This window comes from Cygnus atratus, chromosome 2, assembly GCF_013377495.2.
Source record: "Cygnus atratus isolate AKBS03 ecotype Queensland, Australia chromosome 2, CAtr_DNAZoo_HiC_assembly, whole genome shotgun sequence".
Lineage (NCBI taxonomy): Eukaryota > Metazoa > Chordata > Aves > Anseriformes > Anatidae > Cygnus > Cygnus atratus.
Window position 1 is genome coordinate 16,102,543 of NC_066363.1, and position 13,087 is coordinate 16,115,629.

Genomic DNA, 13,087 nt, shown 5'->3' on the forward strand with positions numbered 1-13,087 from the left:
CAGGCAAAGTAGCTGGCTGCTGAGTGATACTGGAAACAGCAACAGTTGACAAAGCTACAGGTATAAAAGAAAAATCTTTCTTGGTAGAAAACCTACAGAACAAAAGAACACCAAAGCAGGATTTTGCAGATTTTGCAGCTGTAAAAAAAAGTTAGGATCGGGTAAGCTTCTCCCTTGTTCCCCTCCCTGTCCTTTTAAAATTAACTCAATATTTCATGTTGGTTTGGAAACAGGGTTAGCAGCAACATTATTTTAGAGGAACGTTATTTAGTTGTTATAATAAGCAAACAATGTTTAGAGTAAGTGAAGTTCAACAATAAAAACAGTTATAGAATATTTTACTCTTTCCAGTGAATACTACATAAACAGATATAATTAACTGAAGATTTTCAAAACCAAGGAGCTTTCAACCAGATTCCTAAAAAATCATTAAAACTTCAGCAGTGCTGACCAGCATCCAATTGAAATACTTAGGAGAGAGCATCCTGTTTTTTTTCAAGTTGAGAATACTCAAACTACTAGTCACTTCTAAAATGTATGGTTTCACTGTGAACTGTACATCCAAGCCCATAAAAGTACAGACTCTTACATAAAAATGTATTCTTTTTTGGAGTGATGGAATGTTTTCATCCATTTGCAATAAAAATCTGTTTACAGTTCAGTATTAGTGTTACCCACTTCTCCTAAGGCTTACAAGCTATGGTATTTTTCTTGGATTCACAGTATCTGAACTCAACGATCCCGAATAAGACCTACATTTTTTGGCTAAAAGCCTAAAGCTGTATAGCTGTTTTACTCCTTTGAACCAATTTTGATATTTTCCTACTTGGAGCAATCATTTTTTAGGCTATTTCTATTTTACTTACCACAAAAGCCACTTCTTATTTTAGTGTCAGAAGGGAGAGTTCCAATGAGCATACCAAGTTGACTGACTCTCAACATTTACCTGCTGCTCTCAGGCATTTTGTCAGGACACAGTCAAAATTTTCCACTTGCGACTGAAACCCATAGCAAAGGGTTTCCAGAAACAGCAAAAAGGACAGCAAGGGCAATGAGTTGGTACGGACTTTTCCTGTCATTGTTACTGTTCTCCATTACCCAGCAAAGGCTTTCCTTGTTGCTAAGCCTACCTCTCTTATAAGACATTCAGCCTCTGTCATTAGCCCAGCTGCCTAATTATTTTGGTGTTAAGCTGTGGGCACAATTCTGGCTTCATGAGCTGTCTTGTGAACATGTACAACACCACCGTCTGGTAAAAGCAGAGATGGACAGTATTACATTTGACGTATGAAAAGTAACTACACTTTTTTTTTTCCCTTAAAAAATAAAAGTTCTACTACTTAACAGCCTAGGAAGGCTAAATTAGCATTTCTAACCTTTGAAACAGTTTCACATACAAGGAAGTCTAGGTCTGGATCTTGCCACCAACAGCAGCAGTTTTAGCTGCACTTATCCATGTTTCAGCAGGATGAAATGGAATTGTTCACTAACCTGTAGTGCTCACCATGTACTTCCACTTCACAACATATGTGTCTCCCTCATGGAATTGTCCTATGCTTTGTTTAGGCAGTCTGCTATAATCGAATTCGAGGATGTGCCAGACATCCACAGATGCAGTGATAATTTCAAACTGCCTTCCATCTTCTCCTTCTACAAGTCCATAGCCCCGGCCAACGTTCATTCCATCTAAGACCGTGCCTACAGTAGTCTGAGGCACAGCTACCATTAGCATGACATCGTATGGTTTAGTCTCAGATCTGGATTCTTCCTGTGAGAAAACACAGAACAGATTTCTTTGAGCATAGCTTTTTTTTTTTTCCCTTACCCCACAGTTCCACCCAAACAGTTTGACTCCTGCATATTTCAGTACTTTGATATATTGTCATCACTTGATGCCTTGTCAAAACCACCTTGCCAGTCTTAACTGAATTGCTCAGCACTAATAAAAAGTAACTCTGTGGCTTCACTATAGGTGGTGATGCTCTGACCTCAGGTCAAAGCCAGCAAGATAAAAAGAAGTGCTCTGAATCCTTAAGAACAAGCTTCCCTGGCTTCCATCCCAGCTAGGCCATCTAGTTTGAAATACCTATCATGCTTATTAAATGCACCTTCTGGTGAAGGGATTCGCTAGAATTCTTCTCATTGAGTTTCTTCAGCTCTGTCCAATCAAGAAACTTTTCTTTGAACAGTATGGTCTCATTATGTTCTGTGAGTCTGCCAAACACAGCCCAGTCTGGACGTCCTTGTCCCTTTCTGTACAAGGGAATAAAAGAAATAGAATAAAATTAAACACTGGGCGATAAGGTAAGCGATAAATAAGGGCAAGAAATCTATGTTTCCGCAAAGATTAAACTTGAGTTTTGGTACCTGGGTATGATGGGATTGCATTCTCCTGGGTCCAGAGGATTTATGTCACAGTTTGAGTAGTCAAAGGTGCCATTCCACAAGTGTTTTGCCAACTGGAATGCCACTTTTCTTTGTGCTAAAGTAACTTCCTTTCCATGCCACACATACACTTCACTGCCAAAATCAAACACCAGCACCTAAAAAACAAACCAAACCAAAACCAAACCAAACCAAAAAAACAATTTAGTAACATACAGTTAGGTTAGCTGATGCCCTGTTCCTCCAGTTTCCTGATACTGCAAGCTGACAATGTGTCCAACACAAACTCCTCCGAATATCTGCATTTCTGCAGTAACAGTAACTGCTAGCACTATAATGAAAGTAAGGCCAGGGCAGTGGTCTGCACCATGATGGCTAGTTGTTGCTGATACTAGAATCATAGAATATCCTGAGTTGGAAGGGACCCACAAGGCTCATCGAGTCCAACTCCTGGGTCTGCACAGGACCACCCAAAAAGATGACTAAAGTAAATACTGGGGATGCTGTGAGGTGTGTCATTAGGTGATAGCTAAGTCACTAGCAGACTAGAGAGCTCTGACTACTTAAAAACTGATTCTGCTGCATGACTGAATGCTGTCCAACTACAGCAAGCTTCTCTGAGGTGTAGACCTGTACTTCATCCCAAAACAGGAAGGCTGACAGAACATACAGCCTGGATAACTGGCTCAGCAAACAGGCTGCAACTTGAACGTGTTCAAAAAAGTACATCATGCCTTTATTTCAGAAATCTGCTCTAATTTGCACTTAGAGGAGTGAAATGGTTCTTTGAAAGAAAAAAGGCTACTAAGGATATAAATAAAAATGCTTGAAATGGGAAACAGTTTTTTATTTTTTGCTTTTCTGAAGTGCTTCTTGTTTTCTACTTCATAATTTTGGAGTGTTAGAAGCCACCGTTGGCAAAAAGATTTACACTTCCTAAAATAGTATTTCACTTTAAATATAACATGCTTAAGTTTCTTGAGACCTGCAGCACACTCTATGCAGCAACATGTTCAGAAACACAGAAGAACCAATTTTCAGTGAGCCTCTCCGTGAGCATTTGCAGTTACTGAAAGTCTTATCAGCTGTATGTTCCTGCACTTACCACAGGAGCAGTAAGTGGCACGATACCTCTTTTGGTTGTAGCAGGGTACATTTTGGCATCTTTCCCCAGTAGTCATCCTCAGGAATGAGTTTGTCCTCTACAAGGCGGTAAATGCAATTTGTTTCTATTATGGCAGCTTCATACATTTCATCTTCTTCAGGACTTCCAGCGGCTTAAGGGAAGGATTGTCAAACATAATCGGATATTAATTTTTTATATATATTTTTTTCTAGACAGAACCAACTCAACTATTTTATTGTGGTAAAACAGCAGATATCGTAACCATAAGAATGCTTACACTGGTAATTTGTCTGGCCACCAAGGAGTTTCCAGAAGTCTTTGGCTGCATGGGTATGGGTATTTATTCCTTCTTCAATAGTCTGTATATAAGAAGCTCTACAGCCAAGTTCCCTCTTCGTTTGAATTAAAGTTGCAAGTTCTGAAGCCTAGGAGATTAAGAGTTATCTGAACAGGATTGCATAAGCCTTTGGAACACTCATGCATATGGCATTCAAAGAGAAGGCAAAAGTAGATAATATATAATACCTGAAATAGCAGTAGAAGTAGTTATTATTTATTGCCCTAAATAAACAGACACTAGAGAAAAAGTTACAGAAATACATTCATTCTTTCATTTGCCTTAAAACAAGACTTGATCTTAACGAACATGGGAATAAAAGGACATCCTGCAATTCAGACTATTTTTTGTTTGTGTGCAAATTCATTTCCTGAGGATATCCTCTTTTCTCTTGCAGCTTTGCAACCTACACACTCCTATGTCAGCTTTCATTCAGTACACAGGCTAAAACATGTTTATGGGAAACCTGCATATCTACCTGACTTTGTAACACACAAATTTATTGAGACAACTGGCACCATGGCTCAGTTACATCAAAGAGATGTATGCTGTGATAGTTCTAAAAATAAATAGTAAAAAAAATGAACTAGTACTTACCTTTGCTTTTTCTATGACATTTGCAAACTCTCCTACCCACAAGAAACAGAGATGTGGAGTTAACAACAGGAAACAGTCTCCACTGTTCAGTGATGAGGCCCTTGGTTCAACTAATCTTGTTTGAACATGTCTTCTTCCTAAAGATAAAACAAAGCTAATTATATTCCTATGAATAATGCCATCAAATGCCAAAGTCTAATTGTTCTGAATGAAAGACAAACACTCCTGGCACATTTAGCAAACTATATGGAAAAGAACTGTTAAAAAAGAAGAATTAAAAGAACATTATGGTGGAAGAAGGGTTTACTCATAGGAAGCAAAATTTGTTTCCTCCTATCAGCTAATAGTTCTATTATTTCCTGTTCTTGCTTTAACAACTTTATGCCCTTCTGGAAAGAAATCAGTTGTAAATGGCAGAGGAGCAGCCAAATTCTAAAATCATTTACATATGCTTAAGTGAAGGTATGAGACAGTTTCAGAAGTCAGTAAAAAGTTTTAAGGATTTTACTTTGCCAAAAAAACTAGCTATTATTTTGCAGAATCAGACACATTGCTATGTCATGTAAAAGGAAGTGGAGCAAAAACATTTTCAGTTCACCTCCAAATTACACTGAACGCTAGAAAAATGGAACAGTTCAACAATTTCCACGGGAGATAGCTATAATTCCTGAAACATTCTGTTTTCTCCTTAGAAAACATACACCAGTAATGAAAATGTAAACCTATTTCTAAGGTTTTGCATTTGTCACACAGTTTTCACTTAGTGTGAAAAGCTAAAAGCTTTTGTGCATAAATCTTGACCTGGAGATCTCCTAGAGCAAACTAAGCATTCAATTGTGATGGCAACTCCCACATAGTGCAATCAGCCCAGAATGTACAGAAAGTAAAAAAACAGCTCTAGCATACCTTTAATTTGCAGCAGCATTAGCTTCTTGTATGGCACAGCACTGTTGTTAGAATTTTGCTCTGTTAGATTAACACTCCGCAGGCTAACATTGCTGAAGTTCTCCTTGCTTGCCAAGCCAGCAAGTGCTACTTCTGAGAAATTTGAGTTTGTAGACACTTGCACATTAAAAAAAAAAAAAAAAGTTGGACAAAAAACACACAAAAAAGACAAAATTATATTCAAAATAGCTTTGGTTGCTGTATTACAAAAAATATTTTCCCTCAAATATTTCCAGGTTTCCCTTCCACAATAGCAATGGTAAAAAACAGGTTGAACTTGCATTAACTGCTACCCTCAAAGCTTTGTGGGTTTAGTAGTACCTAAGTCTCCAGATACCATCCAAAACTAAACTGTCAGTGTCAGAATTATGATCCTTGGCAGAAATACTAACTTCGGTAGGAAACATGACTTACCCAATGTTTTGTGAAGTACTGTGTAGATCTTCAATGCCATATACGTGATTAATGATGAAAGAGACCCAAGTAGCCAAAGCTAATGAACTCAAATTCACTTCAGATTTGTCTCAGCTAGTGTGATGCAACAGCCATTTATATTTCAAAGAACTAGTCATGTTTTACTGTAAACTTAAAGCCTTAAATTCTTGGCTGTTTTTGCTTATTTCGCAACCAAAGACAAAGCAGTTTATGAATTTATAATTCAGGGAAATGCTTCTCATCAAATTGCAATAAAGTATTAGACATATAATTAGTGTTTCATCAATACAGGCAAATTTTAGAAATGATCTCCCTTTATTCAAATTTAATGAAGAAAACTTGGACCCCAAATTTTAAAAGTGGCTTGACAAACCTTTGATAAATTTTTACAGTATCATCTCTTGCTGTCAGTCTGGTTCTCAGGACAGAGCAATGTCACAAGCAAAACACGAAGACCTGCTACAGAGCACAGATCCTTTATGGAGATTAACCTTTGGGAGTCAAGAAGGCTAGTTCCAGTTTGAGAGAATACAAGGACCCAAAATTGAGGCTAGTGTACTTGAACAAAAATTTACCTATTCTTTCCAGCTCCCCCTAACCCTCACAGCATAATATTTTGCTAGATTTGCTTTGCTTGTTCTTCTGCCCTCACCCTGCAAGTGTAACAATGGTACCTCTGCACAAGGTGACTGCTAAAAATAAATAAATATGCACAAGAGGAGGCTGCAGGTAGCTTTCCCTGAGGAAATAAAACATGCCCTTTTCTCCAGACCTCCTAGGCCAACCTACATTCAACCTTATACCTCAAGTAATTTATGGTCTCTTGGAGAATGTGTTTTATTCCTTCTATATTTTTTCTTTGTTTTGTTTTTAATTAAATTAGCACGACAGTGGCTTGTACAAACCATCCTGTTAGCTTACTTTTTTCTACTTTCATTCGCTTTGACTCCATGAAGGCAACATTCAGTCTTTGTTCAGTGTACTCATGAAGTATATCTTCTCTTGCTGCCAGCATTTTCAGGGGATTTCTTGAAGACTGAACTCTGCGCATAGGCCTCACTGCACGTTTGTGCTCTGCTACAGAAGATATTAACCTGAAAAACAAACAGTGTTTAAAATCATTAGTTGAGTTTAAGTTGCTAGACAGAACATCTAATGACAGGAGATTTACTTTGATTTGGGGTGTGACATTTGTAATGAAATCATAATCAGTTTACCAATCCAGACCAAAGGGTGTTTTCAAAAATATGTAGAAGAAATGGACATGCCCAGTACTAACATATCTACTACAATATCTACTAAAATATCTTAAAGCCGAATTTGTGACCACCACCCCTATATCTCCTTTCAAAACAATGAAAATAATAAATCTTACTTTGGTGCATAGGGATCAAAGATGGCATCAAAGTCCTCATCAAGGTCCAAAGGCACTGAGGAGGAAGGGAAATCCACATGGCGATAAAATTTGGAAAATGTTTCATCATCATCCAGCTTCATCACCTCTTTCACAGATTTTCCTGTAACTGTCAGTACTGTCTCTGGCATCCCAGCAACTACAGGAAAAGAACCCATGCATTAAATAATTGAATTAGAGTTTCTAACTGTAGAAGAGGTTAACATGGTCATTGTGGTTTTGTTTTGGTTTTCTTTGATTGATGGAATTTAAGGGAAACATGGTAGAAATGTCTGTAGGAAAAGAAATGATAACATGGGACTGTAAGTGCTACTGATATGCAAAGATCTTTGTTACAAAATGGTTGAAAAAATGGCTAAATACAAAGATAGGTGCTATCAAAAATTAGTTGTTTTGGTAGGATGTTATATGCATTTTATGGTCTTGTGTATTCCATGGTGCCTCTGGCCAAATAAATCCTTCCCTTGAAAAGATCTACTAAAACTACAAGTGGAAAGTCACTGCTTGAGATTAGTTAGTATAGTGCAATCATTATACAATGCTAGTGCCTCTGCTGCTGAAATGTGAATACATTTATTTTCAGTATTTGACACAATTCACAAAAGAATTTTTGTCGTACAACATGGAAGACCGACATATGAGATGGAAACAGCTAGAGGACTCTAGACAGCTTCACATACGGCCAACAAATTGTTCAAGGAAGCTGTATGAGCTGCTACAGAAAATCAATTTTCAAAAATCAGGAAGGTGGATGAATTGTGCTTGGGAGCAGCTTAGTGTCATATCTTCAATTTAGTAAGTTTAAAAAACATTTAAAGCTGTTTCATGGTATATGTTCAATGCGGTTCAGTGTCTTGAGTGTGTAGATTTCAGAAATTTTGCTCTCAAGAAGAATGTGTACATTGTATGTGGAGAAAAAAGAAAGTTGCATTTTTTTGCATTTGTGATTTATTCTGTTGTATATGTGTAAAGCAATAGCTTTTTTTTTTTTTTGATAAAATTTAGCAAAGACTGAATCAGGAAAACAAGCTGTATAATCAGAAAGTATCGGCTGAACAAAGCAATATTCAGCTTCTGTTACCAGATATTTTAACTTAGAAGTACTTCAAGTGATTTAGTGACGTCTGAGTGAATACATTGCCTTCTTTGGTAATTGTACTGACCTTTGTTATTCAGCCTTCCCAAGAACGACTCCAGCTTGTCGAGCTTCATATCGGATTCCAATTGCATATCAGGCCTGGCTTCAATTTCTAAGCAAAACAGAAAGTAAAACTGGTTAAGTCAAGGGAAGTAAAAAAGTCTGAACTTATTTCAGCCATTTTTGTTCCTTACCTTCCAAGGGCTTTGTCACTGGAGTGGTAGACTTCTGCCTGTTACTGAAAGGGGATGCTACTGGTGTTAGTGCACTTGGAGAAGCCAGGCCTGCATAACAACAGAGAACATAAGAAACACAGTCTCATGTCAGACCACATCTGAACAATAAGAGAGCAAGCTATATAGGGAAAAGAGATGAGCCTTGCCATTTCCTACAGTCCTTTATACTACCCCAGTCTCCACAACTGTTTTATCAGTGATGTTGGGAGTGTGCTGCCCTGCCCATTCCTTAAATCAACAGCAATCTCAGAAACAGCCCCATTCACAAGAACAAAGCTTTGTTTCCAACTGTCACTTGGTTTACATTTTGGACTCGAGTTCTACCCAGGCCACACGCTAGAAACATGCAACCATTCTGAACAAAAAGATACAAAAAAAGAGCAAGGAAATTACCCAGACCTTGGTGTTGTCTCCCCTACCTGGACCCTTTTTTAACCAAAATTTTTTTTAACAAACATAGCAGGATGCATCTGACCTGTGAATACAGTCCCTGGATTAAGCAGTAATTCTTGCGCACAGCTGTTTTTTTGCGTGTGTTTTTGTTTTGCTTTGTTGTCTTAGAGCACATGGAAGCAGAAAAGTAGAAATGGAAGAATCCCCACCATATACAGCAAAATTGTTGAATTTGTACTCTTCTCCCTCCTCAGTAACTATCATGAAGCAATTCATTTTCGACTCAGTAGATAAAAATCAAAGGACATTTTTGTTCTTTTGATACGAATCTGTTGCTCTAGTTAAACAAATTGTGCTCTATGGATTTAGTGCTTTTGATTAGGTGAAAAAGCATACTGTAGTGAAGATTATATCTATTAACCATTGCTGCCTAGGTTTTCAGTGAGGGAGGAAAATGATATTTAAGCCTTCCTCTAATAGCTGTTCTCCATTTAGCCATAGCTTACTAATTACTGAGTCACTTAAGTTTAAGTCATTAGTTGTTTTGATCAGATAAACCAATGCTGTGCTGAGAGAAACTACACTAACCATGTTTCCACCATCTTTACTGCAAGTCCTAGCAAGTCGTAATTACTAAACACCAGCACAGATTTAAAATATAATCAAGTGGTTTTTCCACAAACACACTTTTCCCTGTTACCTAAGAGACTCAATTATTCATCAGGTTTTAAGTCAATTGGTAAAGCCTTCAACAAGATGTATTTGAGAGGACACAGCTTTTAAGCAGCTCTCCCAGGACTTAATCCACAAGACCACAACGAGATCTGCTTCAGATGTTAGTCAAGAATCACCTTCCGAGTAGGACTGAAAAATTTTAAGCTGTAAGAAGCAATTAAAATACAGCATCTGTGCACCCGTATGTAACAAGGATTTAATTTTGCATTGCTTTCTCATCATCCCTTAAATTAAAAACCTATCATGATAATTTCTTCTTCTAGGCAATAAAAATAGCACACATCTGCATAAAATCCCACTCGGACTACTTTTATTGATGTCACTGTCACTGGATTACCTTGTTTCTCCACAAGACTGATCACAGTACCTAAAGAGATCCTTTCAGGATATTTGTCTTTTCATATTAAGAACAAATGCTATCACCTTCTCTTCCTTTTGAAAGATCAATGTATTTGGCAAAATATCTCATCCAGCAGTCTGTGGGCAACTGATCACATTTTATTGGTGACCCTCCAAAGCAGGTTAGTCTTGAAACACTGACCACTAGCATTTTTCGCAGCAAAACAATGTAAGCAGAAGCTAAAGTACACTGCTAATAGATGCAATTGTCAGTATCATCTATCTGTCATATCCATAAACAGAGTATGTTCTAGATTGCAAATAGCTTTACTCCCTGTTGCAATGCTGCTTTCACTCCACAATGAGTTTCTTGGGTGGTTGTCATGAAACTCAGGGTTCATTGTTGTTGCGTTTAACAACCAGTTTCTTGTCACAGAGCAAACTTGAGTATTCTCTACTTACAAGAGATCAGTTTAGGTACCTTCTTCCAAAACTATCATCTTCCCAGAACCACTGCATGAACAGCTGTATTCTACCATGGACAACCTTCACATATTTCTCTCCACTTCAAGAGAATAATTGCATCTGGAAACAGTGACGGGCTGAATTCAAGAGATCCCAAAAATGTCAGCATTGCTCCCATGTCATTTCTACTCCCTGGTTCTACGCAGAAATCTGTTCAGTGATTTCTTGAGCCAAACACAACACTTAAGTTGTCGTCCAAAACAGCATCCATAAAAATAACACGTTTGCTAAATATTCCCAGAGATCCTAAGAGTGGGGCAAGTGCCAGCAACAGCAATGGCTAGATTTCACAACTTTTCTCTAGAAACTGCACCTGGGTTTTCAAATGAGAAATAAATAAGAAAGAATAATCCGACTGTGCCCTCTGGATTGTATTCGAAGGAAAAATGAAACATATGAACATTGAAGTGATTGATGATCACCAGTCAAGACAGATCCCGGTAACAACTGGATGGTAGTGCAGTAGTGCAGAAAAAAATGGATCAACACCAACAGCCACAAGAAGCTAGAGAGAACAGCCTTATGGTATGATATTTGGTTGAATATAAACAGTCTTCCTCTTGCTAAACATGGATACTGTTTCTGCTTAGCTTTAGCCTGACTTTATTTTGACTAGACAGATAAGCAGCGGCTTGTTTATATTGGGATCATTTCATCACTGACCTTTTTTAACCATTCGGCCAGCTACAGTGAACTGCGTAGAGTCATTGGCTGCTCCTTTACCCTTGGATTTCCAGGCTTCCTCTCGAGCTGTAATCAGGTGTTTTCTTTCTTCAATGGTCATTTGACTCTCCTGATTATCTGCTAGCCTCTGATTTTAAAGGGGGAAGAGAGAAAGAGATGTTTAACAATAAGTAAGCCGACCAGAATATAGCAAAGTACTGGGTGAACATTTCAAACGCCAGCTGTAGAGGCAAGAGAACAGGAGTAACAAGCTACTAAAGGAAAGTCACAGATAGAGCTTAGTGACCCTGGCCCTTACAAGCCTCATTGTTTTGCTTCCTCATTAGACTGTGAAGATAAGGTTTTGGTCTATGTTCTTTGACCTTTTCTTGAAACTACCAGCCAAGGCAAATGGCATCCCTCTAAGCAAAACAAACCATTTACTCTGGATGCGATATAATTTTCCAGACCTTGTTCTCTTGAAATGTGACCTGCTACACTACTGAGATCACTAATCTGACTTTCAGCAAATGTTTTCCAGTGTGCAAATTTGCAGGTGGCACAGGGAATAACAACTAAGAACTGGAACCTCGGTTTGTCATTTCTGAATCACTCTCTTACTGCAACTTAATTTTCCAGGCAGGATTAGCTGCCTTATCTCTCCAGAGGCTGCTCACTTTAGGTCCTAGGTCAGTTTGCTCTTCTGAATATTTTTCCAATGACTGTGATCATTTCCTCCCTCACCTTTTTTTATGGGTCACCCTCAGCTTTTCTTGCTTTCGTTACAGAGTAGCACCAAACAGCTTGAGCGATTAGATGCAGCTAGGAGCATTAAGCATCTTAGTGCCCTCCTAACACAAAGGATTGATGAAGGTACATTAAACAGGAAGGAATTTACATACTAAGCTGTAGCTAGGTTAGGCCATGGAAACATTGCTTCAATGCACTTTGCTTAAGAAAGTAGCAACGTTTCAGGGATTATATGGCATAGAAATCATTCTAGTCCATGGGGCTGTCAGCTCTAGAATTACTTCCAAGTTGTGTGCTATTTGACATTTTTTTTCATAACTTAACTGCTAGATTTGAAAAACCACATGAAAATGTAAAGCTTTAGCAAAGCACTAGCTCATACAACTACAGAAGAATTGAAGTGAAAAAGAACCCAAAAGCTTGTGAATGTGAAGTAAACACTTTTCCTGATGTCAAGATACAAGGAAGGGATATAAACCCAGATATTTATTTATTTTCCTTAAATCAACAGCACTGAAGAAATCGATCCAAGGTTAACACTGTAAATAAAACTATACAAGAACTGTTGTGACTACAGGGGGCACAGGGAAATAGAGACTTTCTTATGGCTTTCAGCATGTACCATGGGCAGCATCCATCAGGCAGAAGAGTAAAGACAAGCCAAGAAGTGGCTTGTACAAGGACTAGAACATGCAAGCCTCCCACTCCTCCCTCTAGTTCCATGTACATTTACAGCCTTCTGCAGTAATGTTTGCACCCAAGTTATCAGGAAAGATAGTTGGGCAGCCAGACACTATGCCAATCGTGATAATCAGGATAAAACACTCAGAATTTTCCCTAGAGTTCCAAAATGTTCAACAGAAATATCAAAATGCAAGTCTATTCAAGTAATGCTTCCTCTTCTGTAAAAGCCTCTGAATACTTTAAATGAAAACACTGAAAGCAACCCCTATTTGTTTTCCTCAATCTCCACTCATTCCAGTGTTGGAAGCACAGCCACCTCTGGGATGAGCAGCTGGCAGAAAAAATCATAGCAACACATTACAGGAGATCTGGTGAGGAAATTAAT

The 13,087-nt window shown here is 38.2% G+C and overlaps 1 protein-coding gene across 6 annotated transcripts in view; it reads right to left on the reverse strand.

Annotated features, from left to right (window-relative positions):
- The window catches only part of SVIL (supervillin), a 137,737-nt gene that overhangs the window by 11,676 nt on the left and 112,974 nt on the right, over window positions 1-13,087 (reverse strand). For all 6 annotated transcript variants that reach the window (XM_035545202.2, XM_050708610.1, XM_035545204.2 and 3 more), the window contains 12 exons: window positions 11,269-11,416; window positions 8,572-8,661; window positions 8,403-8,489; window positions 7,201-7,378; window positions 6,747-6,919; window positions 5,352-5,507; window positions 4,446-4,582; window positions 3,789-3,936; window positions 3,517-3,662; window positions 2,368-2,543; window positions 2,109-2,253; window positions 1,492-1,768 (listed from right to left, as the gene is read on the reverse strand). In XM_035545202.2, coding sequence (XP_035401095.1) covers window positions 1,492-1,768; window positions 2,109-2,253; window positions 2,368-2,543; window positions 3,517-3,662; window positions 3,789-3,936; window positions 4,446-4,582; window positions 5,352-5,507; window positions 6,747-6,919; window positions 7,201-7,378; window positions 8,403-8,489; window positions 8,572-8,661; window positions 11,269-11,416 — 1,861 coding nt within the window. The remainder of the gene's footprint in view (window positions 1-1,491; window positions 1,769-2,108; window positions 2,254-2,367; window positions 2,544-3,516; window positions 3,663-3,788; window positions 3,937-4,445; window positions 4,583-5,351; window positions 5,508-6,746; window positions 6,920-7,200; window positions 7,379-8,402; window positions 8,490-8,571; window positions 8,662-11,268; window positions 11,417-13,087) is intronic.